This window comes from Nyctereutes procyonoides, unplaced genomic scaffold, assembly GCF_905146905.1.
Source record: "Nyctereutes procyonoides isolate TBG_1078 unplaced genomic scaffold, NYPRO_anot_genome, whole genome shotgun sequence".
Taxonomy (NCBI): Eukaryota; Metazoa; Chordata; class Mammalia; order Carnivora; family Canidae; genus Nyctereutes; species Nyctereutes procyonoides.
Window position 1 is genome coordinate 11,321,459 of NW_026575159.1, and position 22,647 is coordinate 11,344,105.

Below are 22,647 nucleotides of genomic sequence, written 5' to 3' on the forward strand. Positions count from 1 at the left end.
ATGTACTCAGTCTCTATCACTACTGCCTGTTTAAGTCATCTGCAAAGCAATGTGTTCTAGAAAGTTTTCCTGTGTCAGTCAACAATGATTTCCTAAATTAATTAAACCATCTATTCAACCTATTGTTTGGAACTGCATTCAGTAGAACTTAATAAGAACTATTTTCCTCCCTTAATCTACCCAGATTAACCTATAATTACTTTCTTCATTCCATGTAGCAAAATATCAGAACCCATGCTTTCAGTATTTAAATGGGTTTCAAGAGTCTGAGCCGAATGTACATATTCAACTAGTATTAATTTTCAGTTGACCTAAAGGTTAGAATTGTCCTTTATTTTTTTTACTACCTAGTGTATATACACAAACTTAGGAAACTTTCTGAAGTTTAACATTAAAGTCAACTATGATTCCAGTAGTGCTGGCAGTAACTGGTAACACTAAGAAGTAAACTTCTAAGTAAATATATCATCCTGCCAGTTACAACTGCAGGCATCTATATCACTCACAGTGATTTTGACAAAATACCTAGGATTATTGACAACCCTCCTAAATTGTTGTGGATTACACATTTCATGTTGGGGTTTCTTGTTTTTTTTTTTTAAGATTTTATTTATTTATTCATGAGAGACACAGAGAGAGAAAGGCAGAGACAGAGGAAAAAGCAGGCTCCACACAGGAAGCCCGATGTGGGACTCGATCCCCAGACCCAGGATCACCCTGAGCCGAAGGCAGAGGCTTAACCACTGAGCCACCCAGCCGTCCCTCAAAAGTTTCTGTTGTGATCTACTCTGCAAATGTGAAAACTGAGGCTGGAGAGACCCCTGATTTCAATTAGTAATAACCCAGAACCTTACCAGAACTTTGGCTAGAACTCACTCTAAACATCCTTTTTTTATGCCTTTCAGAAAAGTTTGCAAGATCTGTCTATGAATGATTTTGGGAATTCTCTCAACTAAGATTATAATGGGGGGGGGGGGTAGGGAGGACAGGCACCTGGGTGGCTCAGTCGGTAGAGTGTCTGCCTTGGGCTCAGGTCATGATCCCAGGGCCCTAGGATCAAGACGCATACCATGCTCCCTGCTCAGCGGGGAGCTTGCTTCTCCCTCTGCCACTCCCACTGCTTGTGCGTAAAATCTTTTAAAAATATATTTAAAAATGACTATAATGATATTTATGCATACACACATCATTTCCATATATGTGAAACTGGCTATCTTCTATCAGGGTGCTCACAGAATAGAGACAATTCTAAAGAAATTCAAGCCTGGATTCTGATAAAACATCACAGTCTTATTATTAGCTAAAGGAGCAAGGAAATAACTCAGATATGGCTTACAATGATCTTAATATTTCATATTATGTCCATACCATCCCATTCCTCAAGCGATCACCAGAGAAAATGGCTAATACCCATCCAAGTTTTATGTCACCACTCTTCATAAAACCTTTCATTTCACTCTCCCCTAGTACTAAATCTTTTTGTATTAACTACATTTTCAGGGCAGGAGTGGTGATAGGAGTAATAGGAGAAGAAATTTTAAATCTAAGGAGAAGTAATTCACCTTACCAAAAGAGTCTTGGTGATAGACTTTTGAAACCAAGTATATTTATTTACAGATTAAATTATTGTCAGAAAAATGTTCATCTAAAAATCTAGGAGTCACTACTAAATGAGATCAAAAATAAAAACAAAGTATTTCCACTATGAAAGTGAAAAACAGATGATTTACAAATTTTCAGGAACAAAATTATTTTAACAACAGAAACACTCTGAATTGCAAACTTGGAGACACAGATTTGCCAATATATACTTGTAAACGTGAGTCATTCCCCAACTACATAAAAATATTTTCTGGACACTTTCACCCAAATAACATTACAACCTTTACTTTATACTAATAATCTAACTTACTAAAATAGGGATGCCTGGGTGGCTCAGCAGTTGAGCGTCTGCCTTCAGCTCAGGGTGTGATCCCGGAGCCCCAGGAGAAGGTCCCACATTGGGCTCCCTGCAGGAAGCCTGCTTCTCCCTCTGCCCATGTCTCTACCTCTCTCTGTGTGTGTCTCTCATGAATAGATAAAATATTTTAAAGTAATAATAATAATTCACTAAAATCATGTGCTAACAAACCTTCAAGTCAAATATATCGCTTAGAATAGCTACGTAAGTTCTTTACATAATGAAGACTTCAGAAAACATTCTTAGTAGAAACATAGGTACATAACAGCCAGTAGAAATGCCTGGCACCTGGTTCCCACTTAAATATTGATTTGATGAAATGAATAACAAAGGAATAAAGAAAAAAAAGGGGAAGGTGAAGTGAAAGGAGATGAGCTAGATAGATAGTGGTTTGAGGACAACTGGTATTTGTAGAGCAACTGCTGCTATTGCCTGCCTGCTGGGGTTATTAACGGCATGCTCCAAGTCCAAAGAGCCCCACCTAGGACTCTGCTGTTGGACTCTTACAGCCACAGTTGCCAGTTGCGGGGTTAGTAACCTGCCATCAAAAACTCCCTCTCTGAGGTGAGCACTATTCAATTCTACAAAACAGTCATTACGTAATATTTCTACAAAGACCACTATGATAACCTTGTGATCTTCTCACCAATCAAGCAGGGAAGAAAGGTCGCTATATATTAAAATGTCTGTAGGTTCAGTGATAGAGAAAAAAAAATGAATATATATGAGGATAAGGGTAGTGGGGAGATGTAGGGTTGCATGATAATGCATTTAAGTAATCAATTATACTGTTACTTAAGCCAAAATAAAAACTGCCTTTGTTCTCAAATAAATCAGAAAGTGTCTAAAATGCACTGGGTAAAAATTACTACTAAAAAATAAAGCAGCTGATAGCCCTCAAGGTGGAAAAAAATAAAGGTATGAAAACAGCACTCTCAAAGTGGCGTAAAAGGTAAGCCACAAAAGTAATCGCAAATGCATAAAAGTTTCAAGATCTATGAAAATTTCACCTAGTGAGATAAGTTGGTTTGCATTTCTGGGCAAGATAGGAAGCAAGTTTAAACTGTGTTGCTTAAGACAATTTTTGGAAAAGCAGAAACAGCAAGGATCTTTGGTTACACACTGTAACTGTGGCTTTCTGACATTTAATTAGTGCCAAAACAGTTCATTTTTAATGGTTATTACTTAAAGTTCAGTAATAAATTCAAATATCTATACCTAAAGTTGTTGTGGTTCAAAAGTTAAGACAATTTTTATTTAATTAAAATGTAAACCACTGGGAATAGTAATTTAAGGATTACACTTTTAGACTTGGGAAACTTAGGAATTTTAAATACTATTTAAGTACTGTATCCACCTGTAATTTTCAAATCTTAGAGTATTACTTTAAGTCTGCACAAAATTTGAACACGTTTTACTTGGCTTCTTTCCAAACCATAGCACTTACACTTTAGGGACCAAGGGAGGGTATAGTGTAAAGCGCTTTAATTTCTTTAAGCAGAAAAATCTTTTACCTTGACCACATTTTCAATAGAATATATCCTTCCATGCACAGGAATTCCTCAACTCATTTAAAAGGGGGGAATAAACCTAACTTTTAAAACATTAAACGCAAAAAATTTCTTCAAACTTTTAAAAAGCAAGACTTTATTCCTACTCTTGTATTTACTATCTTGAGACATCCAAAGTAAAAGAACAAAAAAGGCATAAAAACACTGGGATTGATGCTTTACATTTGAATTGTATGTCTCATATTCTAATCACCTTAATAAACCAAAGACTAAACATATAAAGTAAAATTCTTAAGTCACTTCCAAATCACAAACCAGACTTTCTGAGCAATCAAAATAATTTAAGTAAGCAATAATAATCTAAAGTTCATTGCCCTGAATATTCAGTGATAAGCCATTAAATGCAAATGGTTTAACATTTTCAAAATACTACCATGAATATCAACAAAGAGATCAGTACCCAGGAGAATTATATCATAATTCAGTGTACAGATTCTCTCTAGTTACCTACCTATACACTGTTTCATTTAAAATGAAATATATATTAAATGTTTTATTAAATATTTACAATTTATTAGATATCACATTTAAATATTTATTAAATATTTTACATAGAGCTAAGTGCAGCATGAGTCCCAGATTTCTTTTTAAAAAAATTTTTTTTAATTTATTTATTTATGATAGTCAGAGAGGGGGCGGGGCAGAGACACAGGCAGAGGGAGAAGCAGGCTCCATGCACCGGGAGCCTGATATGGGATTCGATCCCGGGTCTCCAGGATCGCGCCCTGGGCCAAAGGCAGGCGCCAAACTGCTGCGCCACCCAGGGATCCCGAGTCCCAGATTTCTATAAACATGGCCCTAAATTATTGTCAGGAGCCCTTTATGTATCAAAAAAAAAAAAAAAAAAAAAAAACCACCCTAGATGTCAAAAACAGCTTCCCCACCTGGATACAAAATCAGCAGAAAATTTGAAAAATATTGTCAAGGAATATAATTTCCAATGAACAATAAAGATAAAGATGCCAAGTTGAATATATAATCAATAATTTGCTTTGTTTCTAGAAATGCTTGTATTATTTATGCAGGCCCAGAAATGTGAATAATTGCAACAAACTCACAAGATGTAACTTCCTTAAAAATTACTTAAAATACAAACAACATCCACCTACAAAATCAAACTTCTGCTCTCCTGTGGAGTCATTTCCCTGGAGGAATTATTAGGTAATACCTGAGTGTTCGCATCACTTTTTGTCCTTCCCCACTCTAGACTTTTCTCAACTCTGTTTCATAATTCTCCCACTTAGTATCTTTCCAAAGCAGTAACCAGGGTTCCCTTTCTTTGGATCTTTTCCACCACCCATTCCATGTAATTTGCTGAATAAATGCCGAAATGAATTACTAAGAACTAGTTTTGTTTTCTGAGATATTTGAAACATTTTATCATACCTCTTAAGGATCTGAGGTCACAAATTAAACATCCTCCGACTTCTCCAATAAGTTTCAAAACACACTCCAAAACGATCTATATGTATTTCCAATATTTGCACCAAGAAAAGCTATTTGAAAAAAAAAATGCAGTAAAAACAAGATTTATTTTCAAAACTGAATCTGCAAACAGATCACAATGATCACTGATTATTCACACAGACAGAAGATAATACAAAATAAGCATCATGTCTTGTCACAAAATGTCCCCATCCGTATTAAAAAAAAAAAAAAAAAAAAAAAAAAAAAAAACAAAGAAGAAGAAGAAAGAAAGAAAGCTTTCTCTATCCTGACTCAACTCTTCCCTGAACTGAAAGCAATACAAAGCCAAAACAGTAATTATTGGGGAGGTTTCAAGCAGTGTTGCCCTGGGTGTGGGCTGCAGGCAAACTAAGAAGAAAGAGAAGGAAGGTGAGAGTTCAGGAAGCAAGCGATTAAGCAGAGATTTTCCCCAATGCAAACTATGGCTTGCTTAAGTGGACAGTGTTACAAATAAGGTAGCTACATAAAACCTACTCTCTCTGAACTCCCAGTATATTTTATTGTAATTCCATTTTTGCCAATTCATATTTTGGCTTTGAAAAGTCTGTTGAATACTCTACATAACTGCTTTTCTTTTGGAAGTTTAATCATAACAAAATAATTGTGTCCAACAGTCTAAGGTAGTATTTCTTGCTCTAACACCAAACTTGAGTAAAAAAATAATTTTCGAGTATGTGGAAATGAACAAAAAAGCCAAAAGCGATCTCTGTGTACATATCACGTCTGTGTGTGTAATTACTTCACAAATTCTACATGCTGCACACGTTCGTACTGTCTGAGTAAGTTAGGCATCATTTCATTCTCCTAACTGCATTTTAGTAGTACAATACAGTCCTCATGCTTCGTTTTTGAAGGAAACTTATTTGAAGTCTAAGCATCATCCTTTGGACTGACTTAAAGAGAGCAAAATAAGAAATCTGTCCATTCCAAATATGAAAATTATGGATTTGGCTCTGATGCAGAATAAAGTAAGCTTCTTATATCACCTGCAATATTAAATTGATTTAGTCTGCTGAAAAACAAGACAGTGAGTTATTAGATCTGTGTTTAATTCAGTGCACTTTATAACATATTTAAGGAATTCAGTTGTATAAAACAGTATCTGAATCTTATCAGATGAAAATATTTTTCCCTTTTAGCAAGCCTCGGGTAGCATGTCTGAGAAAACAAATTAGTCTCCAGTTCTGCTAAGCTTGATAATAGTGCCCCCTAATGGGAATTTTAATATGAGTCTTTCTACTCAATTTTTAAAAAGCATATATTCTCTAATATGAGCAAGTTATCTCACTTTTAACCACAAAGTAAATCCAGTAATATAAAAGAGTATCAAGATTGAAGCCACTTAAGGGAGAATTATCACATGTGGAAAAGCAAAAAGTGAATTCATGGAGAGAAAGAAAAAAGAAAAACTTCATGCCCTAAGTTTTCCTGGTTTTGAATCACCCTCTGGTAACATAATCCAAAGTGGCACTGATCTCATAAAGAAATTATCCTTCAGCTACGTTTCTAGTACTCAGTAAGTAAGCAATTAACATTTGTTAAATGAAAGATAGTAGAGAGTCAGGAAAAAACTAGCTCAGAACTGAAGTCATTCAGTGTCACATTGATCTAAGTATAGAGCTGAGATTCCCACCCAAGTTTTTTGGCCTCCTACCATTCATTACCTTTCCATAATACAGGCATACTCTGCTTTTGGAAGTTTGTGGTATACCACTTCACTTTTCCAAAAGTCCTACTGAAAGAAATGCAAAGAGAATTTTCACTCTTACCAAAAGAGGCAAAAAGCGAAAATAACATTCAGCATTTGTTTTGCAGTGAACTGTCAGAGGCAGCACAGATGCCAAGCAGCAAGAGTGGACCTAACAAACTTCCCCAGTATCAAGCTGCCATAGCTTTGAACTGTGCCTATAAGCATCTGTGCTTTATCTTGATTTATTTTGTGCATCCATTAGCAAGATGTGTATGAAGGTATCAGAAAAGCCTAACAGAAATTATTTCTTGGGTCTGGGAACACTCAAAATTTTTTCCATATAAATTAATGGTAATTGCCTCTTCACTTTGCGACAAAGGTTTCATAGAAACACTCTACTTTCACGGAAACCTGTACCTGGCTCACAAGTCTGCAACTGTGAATTAAATGTTTTTCTTCCCTAATATCTATAGACAGTTCCCCTAAACATCAAAACTCAAATGGGGGCGGGGGGGGGGGAATCAAAAGAAAAAAATGCATTAAAATAAAGGAAAAACTACATCCTCTGATACTTTCCAGATGCATGTGAAACAAATACCCAATGATATCAGTGTTTTTCTTACAGTGCCCACAATACATTCTGGACTCAGAGTCAATGTTAAGACAACATCTAGATGGAATAAGCAACAAAGAAAAAGTCATCTATTCATGACACGAGAGAACTATTACCTTATTCTTTAATCTTATGAGAGACGGAAAATAACAAGAAGAAAAATGTGTGTGTGTGTGTGCGCACATACACTAAAGAAAAGTGGTCAAACTTTAAAGGGCTGGAGAGTTAAAAAAAAAAAAAAATCAGGTTTGGTGCCCATATGGTCTCTGTCACAACTAGCCAACTATGCCACTGTAGCAGGAATGCAAGACACAGAAAATATATAAATGAATGGCCATGGCAGTGTTCCAATAAAACTTTACATGCAAAAGCAGGCCCAGATTGTAGCCTGTCAGCCCCTAATTTAAAACATTTCACTTTGAAATCTGAGATTAAAAATCTCTACTCTACATGAGGCACCAAAACAAAAACACAGAAACAAACAAACACCTAAGCAACTCAAAATATTTAATCATTAAAACTATTAAATAGTTTGTGAGATCTTTACTTCCATAAAGTGAAGGGTAGAAAAAAAGGATATTCCCTAAATAAATATTGGTTTTAGTAGGCATAAAGTAACAGAAAAGCAACACGTAAACCAATGGATGTTTAATGATTTAATATAATCAACATGAAGGGCTCTTCTAGTCCAAGATATATCCATATAATGAGAAAATTTAGCTTTTGCCTAGGTTTGATAAAAATCAAATGGTGACTACATACTAAAGCCTATTCAAATTCATTTATTTAATGAATTATGTTAGAGAACCTAAAATTCGAGACTGACTCTCTCTTAGGGTAGGAAGAAATACAGAGTATGATCTTAGATTTTTCACATGCAAGAAAAATGGCAAATCCTACTAGCTTCTAAAGATAAATTAAAAACATGGCTGTTTTACCAAAAAACAGATTTCAGTTACAAAATAATGATGCCTCCTCATTCTATATCCTTTAATCACTGACTTCCAGTTCACTAAATGTCCAAAAGTAACAATATATAGAAGAAAAATCATGAGACTTGGAACCAGGCAGCCAAAATTTCAATCCCTATTCTATAAATTCCCAGTTAAATTATTTTTGACAAGTTATTTGTCTTACTGAGCATCAGTTTCCTAATTTGAAAAATGGGACTGATAAAACGTTCAAATGTGCAGATTAATTACAGACTATGTACTTATAATACACAGCACACAACACTCAGCAAGTTTTTTTGTTATTTAACGCTAAACTGAAAATTCTTATTATGCCTATGTTGTTAAAACACCTTTTTAATGAGCTTCTTAAAGTACCTGTTAATAAAACAGCATGTTGATCAATCACCTGAAAGCCCAATTAAAAAGTCAGCATCCAGGGATCAAGATAAAAAATTAATAATACATTTTGCTTTGCTCATCTACCCAAATTGCACTGACCATTATTTCTTACATGTATTCTAAATTGAGAATTTTATAAGGCAAAATTAATTACCTGAAAAACTATGTGACAATATAAACTATTCTGGAAACAATTCTACTCCCAACTACGCCACTAACAAAGTAACTGAGTCACTACAAGTGAACCTCTCAGACTCCTCACCTGCAAACCAAAAAAACTACGTTAACAATCCCTTGTCATCTCCCTAGTCTTCCAGCTCTAATAGAGCTATTACTGAGATATAATTAAGCATCTCCAGATAGAGTGGTAAAGAGAGGAACTGAGATATCCTAACACTGCCGGAATAGAGTGCAGAGAAATCCCAACCATAATCTGAGAGTATTACAGTACTTCAGATAAAATGTTACAGTTCAAGGATGCCTGGGTGGCTCAGCAGTTGAGAATCTGCCTTTGGCTCAGGGTGTGATCCTGGGATCCAGAATCGAGTCCTGCATTGGGCTCCCTACATGGAGCCTGCTTCTCCCTCTCCCTGTGTGTGTGTGTGTGTGTGTGTGTGTGTCTGTTCTCTCATGGATAAATAAATCTTTAAAAAATATATTACAGTTCATATGAAACAAGGAGAGCTTAGCCACCTTAAGAAAAAAAAGTACATACTGCACTAAAGTTTTTAAAAACGTAAATACACAAGTGCCTAGAATAAAACAGCCTTGTGGTTAGTTTCTAAAGGTATTACTTTAATGAAAAAATGATTTTTGTAGACAAACTGCAATATCAAGGTACTAACCTTAGCAAGAATACGTTTGGTGTCTAGTATATCTTCAAGGTAGTGTGAGTATGTGAAATCAAATAATATAAGTAACATTTTATCCATGTGAAAAGTCATCAGTTAAAAGCTCCACAGGTAACAAATAACAAAAAGGAAAAAATTTTAAAGTCTCATTTATAAAAGCATCAAAATGAATAAAACACCTGGCAATAACTTGTACACTGAAAACTACAAAATAGCTGGAAGAAAATAAAGACAACACAAATAAATGGAGAGACATACTGTGTTCACAGATTGAAGATTTAATATTGTTAAAATGCCCATGCTACCCAAAGTGATCTACAGATTTTATGTAATCCCTATCAAAATCACAATGTATTTTCATGGAAATGGGGGGGGAATCCTAAAATTCATATGGAATTTCAAAGAACCCTAAACAGCCAAAATCTTGAGAAAGCAAAACAAAGCTGGATCACATTTCCTGATTTCAAAACATACTACAAAGCAACAGTAACCAAAGCAGAATGGTACCAGCATAGCATTCCTAGAGGAAAATATAAAAAAGAAACTTCCTAACATTGGTCTTGGCAATAATTTCTTACATGTTACACCAAAAGCACTAGCAACAAAAGCAGAAACAGACAATATGGATTACATCAAACTAAAAAACTTCTGCAAAGGAAACAACCAACAGAGCAAAAAAGTAACCTACACAATGGGAGAAAATATCTGCAAACCATACATATGATAAACTGTTAATATCTAGAATACACTGAGAACTTCTTCAATAACAATCCTATAAAATGGGCAAAGGGCCTTAAAAGACCTTTGTTCAAAGCATACATACAGACAACAAGCACATGAAAAGATGTTCAACATCATTATCCCTCAGGGAAATAGAAATCATAACCACACTGAGATATCACCTCATACCTATTAGAAGGATCGCTATCAAAAAAATAAGTAACCAGAAAATAACAAATTTTGGTGAGGATGTGAAGAAATCAGAACTCTTGCCCAGTACTGGTGGGTAATATAAACTAGTGTATCCACTATGAAAAACAGTATGGAAGTTCTTAAAAAAAAAATTAAATACAGAATTGCTATATCTTGCAAATCCCATTTCCGGGTATACGTTTAAGAGAACTAAAAACAGAACCTTGAAGACATATCTGCAACATTATCCAAAAGAGCCAAAAGACGGAAACAATCTAAATATTTATCAACAGATAAATGGATAAAGTAGTATATACATATCGCAGAATATTATTCAGCCTTAAAAAAGCATATCTTGTCATATGCTATAACATGGATGAACCTTGAGAACATTAAGCTAAGTCAAGTAATCCAGTCTCTAGAAAGACAAACACTGCATGATTTCACTTTTATGAAATATTTAAAGGAGTCAAACTATTAGAAACAGAAAGCAGATGGGACACCTGGCTGGCTCTTGATCTCAGGGTCATGGGTTTGAGCCCAACTTTGGATATAGAAATTAGTTAAAAATAAAATCTTTAAAAAAAAAAAAGAAAAGAAAAGAAAAGGAAAGGAAAGCAAGTCAGCAAGTAAGCAGGCAAGCAGAATAGTGGTTGCCAGAGGCTGGCAAGGAGGAAAAGAACTGGGATTGGTCAAAGGATACAATTTCAGGTTTCTGCCAGATGAAAAAATTCCAGAGCTTTGTTGTAGAAAGCTCATATAGTTAACATGCATATAGTTAACACTCTATATTACACACCCAAAAACAGTTTAAGATGGTAAATTAAGCTATTCATTATCAATATAAAAAAAAAAGTTATATAGAAAATGATCCCTGAGGGTTCAAACAAATGGGAAATTATTGACCTTGGCCTTTGGTGTGAGCTGTAACTACTAATGGCCTTTGCTAACAAAGCAATTATATCTGTAGCACATAAATAAATAAATAAACAAACAAACAAACCAAAAAACCCCACAACTCCTGAAATGTTCAGTGTCTTCTTTTTGAAATAGATGGCTATGCTGATCCTCTTAAACATTAATTCAAAATACTATAGAAGAAAATGGATGATGGACACATAATGATAATCTCTACCCTTCACCATGTCAGTCATTTGCAAGTGATTTCATGATGGGAAACTTAACAGCACAGCTCCTATCCAAATTACAAAATCAGAATCTCAAATTCCAAATAAGGCCAACTACTGAAGTTTTTAATATAAATCCTCATTTCAAATAATTTGCATAATTTTTTCAAGAAACCCAGCAATCAAATGTACTAGGCTGGCCTGATAAGCTCCCAATAAGAGATAATCAAAGATTATGGTAAGATCTGTATTAAAAACCATTTCTGGAGCTCCTGGGTAGCTCAGTCAGTTAAGCATCCAACTGTTAAATTTCAGCTCAGGTCGTGATCTCAGGGTAGTGAGACCAAACCTCGCATCCGGCTCCAAGTTTGACACAGAATCTGCCTAAGAGTCTGTTTCTCTCTCCTTCTGCCCCTCCCTCAACTCACAAGTCAACATTTGTGTGTACTGTAGACATGTGAAATAAGTACCCTTACCTTCATCAAAATCAGCATCATCTTCTGTGTGCTGGGGGAAAGGAAAGCAGTTGGTAATTTCAAGTCGATCTTCTACAACCAAGCCCAAAAGCACTCCTTGAACCACTTCAGTTCCTTGTCCCTCTTCCTGATAATGTTTGATTATTTTTAATACCACCTAAAAGAAATACAAAAGTAAGTTTAAAACAATCCTAACAATTTACATTTCCTTATTTCAAAGGAAAAAAATGAACCAAAATAGTGGGTTTGCAAAAATCACAAAATTATGTCAGAACTAACCAAGTTTCTTACAAATCAATTCCTTTACTCTGATACAAGTAATAAAACTGATACAATCTAAATGTACATCTGTAACTCCTAGAGTTTGAAGATATGTCAAAAACGTCCAAGTACATGGGGATCCCTGGGTGGCTCAGCGGTTTAGCGCCTGCCTTCGGCCAAGGGTGTGATCCCGGAGTGCCGGGATCAAGTCCCACATCAGGCTCCCTGCATAGAGCCTGCTTCTTTCTCCACCTATGTCTCTGCCTCTCTCTTATGAATGAATAAATTTTAAAAAATGTTTTTAAATGTCCACGTACAGCACTTATGACCTTCAGGTCAAGGCTTCCAAAAGGTCTGGCATCCAGGAATTCCTTCAAAAAGTATCACCTCAATCCAAAGTTAATGTCTGTTAATAGGATGATAATTTCATGGCAGAGATGATAAAACCATCAATAAGACACAGAGATAAGGGCAGCCCCGTTGGGACAGCTGTTTGGCGCCGCTTTGGCGCCGCCTGCAGCCTGGTGTGTGATCCTGGAGACCTGGGATGGAGTCCCCACATCACGCTCCCTGCATGGAGCCTGCTTCTCCCTCTGCCTGTGTCTCTGCCTATAAATAAATAAATTAAATAAATTAAATAAATAAATAAATAAATAAATAAATAAATAAATAAATAAATAAAATCTTTAAAAAAAAAAAAAAAGACACAGAGATAAAGAACTCAATTACCTGAAAACCTGAAACAAACTAGTCCCCTGACAATTTCAACATCTCAAGATGGTTCCTGAACAGAACATCTCATTAAGCCAAAGAAAGCAACAATGAAAATCTGTATCCAAGAAGGATGTTTGGTAACACAAAAAACAAAGAACAAAGTCTCCAGCCCTAGCTAATTTTCCTCGACCAGAAAGATACACCAAATAACCTTTAATGGAAAAACTGGCTCTTATATTACTCCCTCCTATAACATTTCCACAAAGATAAAGAAGTAACACTGTAAGGCTGGACATGCAATTAATTTAAAAGTTCACAGTAACAGTACTCATTAACTATAATTCCTAGGAAATAAGGTTTTTATTTTTTTTAAAGGTTTTATTTATTTATTCATGAGAGACACAGAGAGAGAGAGGCAGAGACACAGGCAGAGGGAGAAGCAGGCTCCATGCAGGGAGCCGACGTGGGACTCAATCCCGGGAATCCAGGATCCCACCCCAGGCCGAAGGCGTTAAACCACTGGACCACCGGGGCTGCCCAGAAATAAGGTTGTGAAGTGCTTTGTATGGCAATTGGCACATAGTATTTATTAATAGTAGTAACAGCATTTAGTATAAGCACATGACCTGAAGACTAAAGGGCAACACAATCTAAAATGTAGTAAGTTCCCAGAGGGCAAAATAAGTCTTACAACAAAATGCTAATTAGTATTTTATTGATTTGTGTTTCACTTAAAACAAATACATTATGATATAAATTAATCATAGATAACCAGTTAATAACAGGTTATAATTAGTGAATATTATATGCCAGGCAATATTCTAATTATTTCATGTGTATTATCAAATCATGTAATTCCTATAACTATTTTAAGAGAAAGGAATATAATCTTTCAACAAACAAGAGAACAAAAGCAGTGGGGCGCCTGGGTGGTGCAGTCAGTTGGGCATCCAACTCTTAGTTTCTGACTCAGGTTGTGATCTCAACATCATGGGGTTGAGCCCTGTATATGGCTCTGCATTCAGCACAGAGTCGGCGTAAGACTCTTTCTCCCCCTCCCTCGACCCCTCTCCTCTCTCTTCTCTAAGATAAATAAATAAATCTTTAAAAACAAAACAAAACAAAAGCAGAGAGAAAATAAATGGCTAAAGGTCACACATCCAAGAAGTGGAAAAACCAAGTTTTAAACCAAGCCGAACTCCAAAGCTTTGTGAGTATTTCAACTTTAATAACGAGAAAACTGACTTTAATATCAATAATTCAATAACTAAAACAGTGGATTGGGATCCCTGGGTGGCGCAGCGGTTTGGCGCCTGCCTTTGGCCCAGGGCGCGATCCTGGAGACCCAGGATCGAATCCCACATCGGGCTCCAGGTGCATGGAGCCTGCTTCTCCCTCTGCCTGTGTCTCTGCCTCTCTCTCTCTCTCTCTGTGTGACTATCATAAATAAAATTAAAAAAATTAAAAAAAAAAAAGTGGATTACTCACAGATTAACTGACCCCAAAAAGATTTTACACCAATGAGACCCAGCCCTTTTAAGGATACCAAGCAGGGAAAAGAACTTAACGTGGAAAGAATACCAACTGATTAAGACCATCAATACTGTGAAATGAAGAAAGTGCACCATCTTACACATTTGTACATAAAAGACCTCTTCCCCTTCTTGAAAAAGCACAAAATGAGCTTTAAGAGTCATGCAGGTATGGGTAGGAGTTCCAGTTCCAACATTTACTAGCTGTGACCCTGGGAAAGCTATTTGATCTTTCTAAATCTTTGACTTCTTTTTTTTTTTAATATTTTATTTATTTATTCATGAGACACAGAGAGAGGCAGAGACACAGGCAGAGGGAGAAGCAGGCTCCATGCAGGGAGCCCGACACGGAACTCGATCCCCGAACTCCAGGATCATGCCCTGGGTCAAAGGCAGGCGCTAAACTGCTGAGCCACCCAGGTGTCCCCTAAATCTTTGACTTCTAATTTGCAACATGGACACTATTAAAAATGAGATAATGTATGATAAATACTTCACACAGGGTCTGGCACGTAATAAATAAATGATCAAAATTATTGATTTTTGTCAATAAAAAGCACTAACTAATAAACACCACTAACTCCTATTCAATTTGCTTCTCTGCTAAGGGCAATTGTTGTCACACTTAAAAGAGAAACATGGATGACTAAGAAAGGATAAACAGAACTAATTAAAAGTTATTAAAAACACACCTATCAGCTTGTCTAGGCTGCCTAGGTCCCTAGACACTTAACCCTATCAATGAGATCACTGAACCACTGTTGAAATCAAAGTAAATGAGAGATGAGAGATGCCAGAAGACAGAGGAGCTTAATGAAGATCTTTAGACAAACTCTAGAGTTGATTCAACAGCTGGCACACACATGTGCAAAAAGGAGTGTGATGACAAGGACCCAGCAGTTTCAAAAAGAAGCCAGTCCAAAACAACCCCATTTCCTTTTACAAAGAAAATTAAGAAAAATTATTATACTTGAAAATTAGTCACCACAATACAAAAATAACTTATACGGAAGCACTGTCTTAACTGTAACAAAAATGAACTGTAGATCAATGGAGGTGGAGGGATAGGAGAAAATATAACCAAACAGCACCGCAGCTTGATATGCCTAAAGAATCACTGCAACTTCATATAGCATCAACAGAAGTACAGTACTTCAAGTAAGAGAAATTATCACCTGTCATATTCAGTTCTCTATGATGACCAGAGAACATTTACAGGAAGAGTACCCAACCAGAGATGGGAGAAGCAGGTGGTTTAACTATCTGCTATAAACAATCAACACAAATAAGTATACACAGAAAGGGGTAATTATAAGTAAGAAAGCTTAAAACCCTGTGATGAGAACTAGTTCAATGAATTCCAATCTCTCTCCAGAGTAGAGCCCATCACAAACAGCACTCTCTAGTGAGGCACAAGAGGATGTGTCTTCTTTTGAAAGACATACTAGACCACAGGTGACAGTATCAGGAAAGAAGGCTTAAATTTTAAGGATGAATTCTCTCTAGCATTTAATGCTGTTCAAAATAAAAAGACTTTAGTGATCAGTAAAATAATTCCCCACTCTATCATTTATGATCTTGCACTGTAATGTAATCTGATAAAACATCCAAAAATATTTTTTTTAATTTTTCTATCAAAATTAAGCTAACTCATTCTTCTGTCTGACATCTTATGCCCTTATTTCCTACATACATGCTAAAATCTCTATTTTTTAGTTCAAAAAATCATGTAATGGACTTGTAATTCAAACTTGAGAGATGTCAAAAGGAAACTCCTGATTAGAAGGAACAAATTCACAGGCAAGTTTTTGATATTCTATAGAAATATCCAATAATTTACTGTATAAATAAAAATGTTCGACATATTTCTAAGACAAAAATTCATGTTCTGCTTTCCTCTTAAAAATTCTCATAGAAACAAAGAGATGTTTTTATTCACCACATCTTCAACACCCAACACAGGTACTGGCACTTAAAAGATACTCAGAATATATTTGCTGAAGGAATGAAAGTTAAACATTTATCAATAACTTACATCAAGCACTCCACAGTGTCTTACACACAATGACTCAATCTCATAACTATTGTATGAAGTGAGAAATATTATTTCCTCATTTACTTGACAGATAAGGAAACAGAGACAATCTGACACAGACTTATTAAATCAGGGAGGTGAGATAGGACTTTCGACTTCAAGGTACTTATAATTACTTGACAATAACTGAGTAACTTTGTAATTACAAGGTTAAAACAGAATGCAGGGGCCAACAGCTCTGAAGAAGCCCCTGTAACTAGGCTGCAGAAGCAAGGTTTTGTCATGAAGCAGAAAAAGTTCAGTGTAAGGTTATAGGGTCAGGCAGCAAAAGACAGTAAGGGAATGGTGCTAGAGGTGAAATTTTTTGGCCCTGACCACTAGGTATCAAGTAGCATCAAGAGGAAACTGCCATTAGTTGCCAGAATGCAATACAGCTTCCAATATTGAGCAGCACTATTCTCACAAGCCACAAGATGGGAATGTTCCACCACAGAAGTCCTGTTTCAGTCAAGCTCATCCCCTTTTATTTCCCTCCCTCAACCAACCATATGCCTCTGTCCCTAAAACAGTGCTGATATATTTTTAATTAATACTGTTTATGTCATGCTTCCTCTTTTAAAAATAGATACATGAAAACTTAATAATCTCCAAAACAAAAACATACTCCTATATTTTATTTGTAAGTGTCACAAATGATCCCACATACTCAAGAGTTCTATATCCCTTGTTCTCAGCTCATCAAAATGGCCTGCGGAATATTTTTAAATAAATGAAGAGTGGTCTTCATCTCGGCTATATATTAAAGCCATCAGTATTAAAGAACAAAAACAAAAGCAAAAACAAAAAAGAAAATAAAAAGCTGACGGCCTAGGGGTACTTGGGTGGCTCAGTGGTTGAGTATCTGCCTTCAGCTCAGGGTGTGATTCCAGGGTCCTGGGATTGAGTCCCTCATTGGGCTCCCACAGGGAACCTGCTTCTCCCTCTGCCTATGTCTCTGCCCCTCTCTCTGTGTCTCTCATGAATAAATTAAAATGAAAAAAAAGAAAAAAGAAAAGAAAGAAAAGAAAAGAAAAGAAAGAAAAGAAGAAACCTCTAACGCTCATAAATGAAAGTAAAAATGACAAGTAACGTTTAAATATTATTATGAAAATAGTTTAGACCTCAGAGACCCTCTATAAAAGTATTGGGAATTCTCCCACTTTAAGAACCACTATTCCTGGGACACCTGGGTGGCTCAGGGGTTGAGCGTCTGCCTTCAGGGTGTGATCCCGGAGTCCCAGGATCAAGTCCCTGCATGGAGCCTGCTTCTCCCTCTGCCTATGTCCCTGCCTCTCTGTGTGTCTCTCATGAATAAATAAATAAAATCTTTAAAAAAAAAAAAAAAGACCACTATTCCAGAATGACAATTAAGAAAGTGAATGAAAATTATAGTGAAGTGCACTTTGAAGAAAATAAAGAGAGGAGTGAAAAGGAGGTAACCTCCACTGGAATGACCCTGGAAAGACCTCTGATGACACCTGAACAGAGAAGTGAAAATCAGTCAGCTTGGGTGAAGAGAATACTTGCCAGCTCTGGATTTCAAATTAAAATGCTAATATTTACTTTTTATGAAGTACACAAGTCAAACTTCAGGAGAACAAAAAGGCGTAAAGATGGATGAACACTAGGATGGGAGCGGAAGACTTTCATGCTTTTACCAAAAGCACTGGTATATAAATAATAAACTCAATCTCCTCACAGGAAGTTATGTCTCAAGATACCATCATATTAATTTAAGATGAGAAATTTCATATAATTTTTGTAGATTAGCAAAATCCTTTCAGGAAATATTGCAATGACTTTTGATCAACAATATTTCCAATACCAGTATCAGAGTCCATCTTTACCCAGTAAAATTAGGTCTATGAATCTACCACACAAAATTCCCCTTTTAAAGAAACTTTACTAAAGTTCAGGGTTAAAACAAACTAGGAAATATACCTGGAATTTTTAGTCTTTGCAATATGCCAATCTGCAGTACCCGAATCCCCTCTACTCCTGTAGACATACAGAAATGTTGAATATATTGAATTTCTATAAAGTTTAAAAGAGATCAATCCAGTGAAGACAAGGAAACCAACAACCAGAACATTAACCGTGTGAATTAACACACCATAGTATCCAAAGGTACATCAGGCCTAGATATAATATCCAAGAGCTAGGAGTTGGATTACAATCCATTTTCTGTCCTGGATCAAAAGATGGTGTCCTAGACTTCTGAGTTAATAAAGTAGAAACTGAGACCCTTCCAAAAAGTTAGAATTCCATGAAAAGTGTTGTGGAAAGGTAGAACACAGTAACTGCAGCATCTTCTAGTTAAATATAAAGTAACTACATGACCCAAATTCCTATTGCTAGGTATTTACCAGGAGAAACGAAAACATACACACATAAAGATACGTCCACAACTGTTCATAACAGCATTATTCATAATAGCTAAAAACTAAAAGCAACCCAAAGGCCACCTAGGTTAAACCTACATAAACAAATTGTACTATATCCATTGTATGTACTACTACTCAGCCCAATAAAAAGGAACAAAATACCAGTACAACAGAAGAATCTGAAAAACACTATACTAACTGAAAGAAGCCAAACAAAATGCTATGTACTATATGATTTCATTTATTTGAAATTCTAGAAAAGGGAAAACAAAACCTAACCTAAGTAGTTGCCTCGGGCCAAGGTGAGAGCTGATACTGACTGCAAATGGACGCACTCTTTAGGGCAAAGCAACTATTTTTACAACTTGATGATGTGGCAATTGTACAGTTATTTATAACTACAAAAGTTCATATTACATATTTAAAGTAAGTGGATTTTATTCTGTATAAATAACACCTTAACTTTAAAAACCTATACACATTTTTAGAAATCTGATGAAGGGGCAGCCCCGGTGGCTCAGCGGTTTAGTGCCGCCTTCAGCCCAGGGTGTCATCCTGGAAACCCGGGATGGAGTCCCACGTCAGGCTCCCTGCATGGAGCCTGCTTCTCCCTCTACCTGTGTCTCTGTCTCTCTCTCTGTCTCTCATGAATAAGTAAATAAAATATTAAAAAAAAAAAGAAAAAGAAAAAAGAAATCTGATGAAGAAACAACTCAGATATGTAGGCACTACCAATTTTTCTCAATTCAGAGTTCAAAGATCCTCTGAAATGCTTACAAGGAACTAGGTAAAAAAGCACTGCTATATCCCTGCATTATGTATAATATATGTTTTATATAAATATAAACACAAGTTTATAATAACTCACGTTTATAATAAGCCCAGGCAATCAAGAATAAATTAAACTGTACTGTTTTAGAAGCCAAAAAAAGTAAAACATTCACAATTTTGCCATTTTTTGAAGTATTTTGGAACTTAATGGGATTAATTAGGTATTTTACTGATAATCTCTATATACTTAAAGGCATTTTCCTGGAAGAAAGGTCTGGGGCATTCCTCAGATTCCCCAAGAGGCCACAACACACAAAAGGTTAAAGTTTTAAAAATTAATAGTAATAAAAATGTATTATATACATACAGGTATGCTTTTATGTCTGCATGAACAAGAATGGTGAAGGACATATCTTTTATGAATCTGTTATTATTTAGTTATAATAGGCATGTATTTGTTTTCAATTCAAAAAACATCAAATGTTAAGAAAAAGTTAAAAGATGGGCAGCCCCGGTGGCGCAGCGGTTTAGCGCCGCCTGCAGCCTGGGGTGTGATCCTGAAGATCCAGGATCGAGTCCCGCGTCGGGCTCCCTGCATGGAGCCTGCTTCTCTCTCTGCCTGTGTCTCTGCCTCTCTTTCACTCTCTCTGAATAAATAAATAAATAAATCTTTAAAAAAAAGAAAAAAAAGGAAAGAAAGAAAAAAAAAGAAAAAGTTAAAAGATTTTAAAATCCAGCGATTACAGCAATTTACTGCATGAAGTTTCACCCAAAAAAAAAAAAAAACCCCAAAATTTCTTTCTGACAATGCTCCAGAGTTTACAGAATGTGGACTTATCTTGATTTTAGCATGTTTCTGGGGGTATGTAAAAAAGGAGTGGGTGAATAAGTGGCTTTGAAAGAGAAGAAAACGAAAAAATACGACTGTAAGCCTGAACATCTGCTGACTTTAAATTCTAATCTCCTGCTGATATGGTTACTCTTCACCTCTATTCACAGATCTCACTGCACTCACATACACAAAGGACTACACAATATGTGTATGTACATACCACCAAGGTCAAAGTTTCTGGATATACAGTCTGGTTTTCAACAAGCAGAGATATCTGTTTAAGAGAAGCCTAACATAAGCCAATTTAAATCAGCAAAAATATCAATTCAAATTTTGAGCAAATTAACAGCAGTAAGTCTTCACCAAGAAAAGCTGGTTTCCCACTGTCCCTATAGTAGACAGAAAAAGGATCTGCTGAAAGCCCAATTAAAATTAGAGACATAAGGGGATCCCTGGGTGGCTCAGCAGTTTAGCGCCTGCCTTCTGCCCAGGGCATAATCCTGGAGTCCGGGATCAGGTCCCACATAGGGCTCCCTGAATAGACCTTGCTTCTCCCTCTGCCTATGTGTCTCTGCCTCTCTCTCTGTGAGTCTCTCATAAATAAATAAAATCTTTAAAAAATAATAAAAATAAAATAAAATTAGACATAAGTAGCTTTTAAATTGTAGAACTATACCTTCTATCATTTTAAACCTTCTTGTATAAAGCTGAGTTCACAGGCAATGTTCAGAGGTTGCAACTTGTATTGTGCACCTAGAATAAGAAAATACTAAATCCATTTGTTCATCTTTTTAAACAGCTCACAGATAAAAGAAATGCTGAAAGTATTTAAATGTTTTATCACTAAAGCCAATACAAAAAAAGCCAATCTAGTGATATTTAATAATTACAATAGTATTTTATACAAGGTTCTATATAAGATTATTATTAGACTCTGGTTATTTGAAGATGCTATTAGCTAAATAAAATAGGTATGCAAATAGTTTATAACAGGGCTTCTCAAAGTATCCATAATGAAGAACTTATTTTCCTCCAGACCCTCACAGACCAATACCATAGTAAAAAAAATAAAACTTACAAGAAAAGTGACATTTTTTCAAAAGAGAAAATACAAGCCCAGGGATCACACTCTTGGCTATCACAGCAATATTATACTGCTATAGAGGTTTTTAAACACTTAATCTCAATCCTGTGTTTATTTCATATAGACAAACAGTTCACAAACCATACCCATATTTTAGGTGGCACTGGTTTATGGAAGCTGTAACATTAAGCAGGTAGACCATTCTCTCCTAGCTCTAGAAGATGAACATTTAGACATTATAATCAAACAAATCTTAATTTATGTTACTGATACGAAGTCTTTCAAAATATGACAATATTTCAATAGATATACTCCAAACCATGGGGCTATCGAGCCCAATAGTTCCTCTACCACCCCATGCTGCTTCTATACTATAGGAGAGGACAAGCATAGTCCTTAGATGGGGTCAAACCACTATTCTCTTAGCTCTAATTCCATTCTGAACACTGCATTTTCAACAGGGGTAAAAACAAACTTATGTCAGCGGCCCACTTTAAATTATAAGCTCTACAGGACAGAGGTAAGAAAGTAGATTATTTATCCAGTGAGTAAGCCTAGCTGAAGACCCAACATTCAAATGTCAATTTGCTGTCTTCCACTTGTTGTACATAGTAACTCTAAAAGTAATCTTAATTTATTAACCTTAATTTACTAATTTAATCTAGATTACTCTAGAAGTAATCTTAATTTCTGTGTGAAAAAAAATAATGTTCAAGTGAGAAAGAAAATTTTAGTAAAAGCTTAAAAATTATTTCTTATGATTGTATACACAAATGTGAACCTCTGGTTTGTACAAAGAAAAACTATATAGCACAGTTAAAAGGCTGGAGTACTAGAATTCATAATAAAGTTTGGCAGCCCTCACCTACCTCCTGTGGAGATAAATCAGTGCCTATCTCACAGCACTGTTGCAAAGATCAAAAAATAATCCGCCCAAAGTACCTAGAGCACACAGTGCCTAGTAAATTCTCAGAAA

General features: G+C 35.7%; 1 protein-coding gene across 1 annotated transcript in view; it reads right to left on the reverse strand.

Annotated features, from left to right (window-relative positions):
- Positions 1–22,647, reverse strand: part of EIF3H (eukaryotic translation initiation factor 3 subunit H) — a 94,267-nt gene that overhangs the window by 58,554 nt on the left and 13,066 nt on the right. The window contains exon 2 of the mRNA XM_055314381.1: positions 12,020–12,176. Coding sequence (XP_055170356.1) covers positions 12,020–12,176 — 157 coding nt within the window. The remainder of the gene's footprint in view (positions 1–12,019; positions 12,177–22,647) is intronic.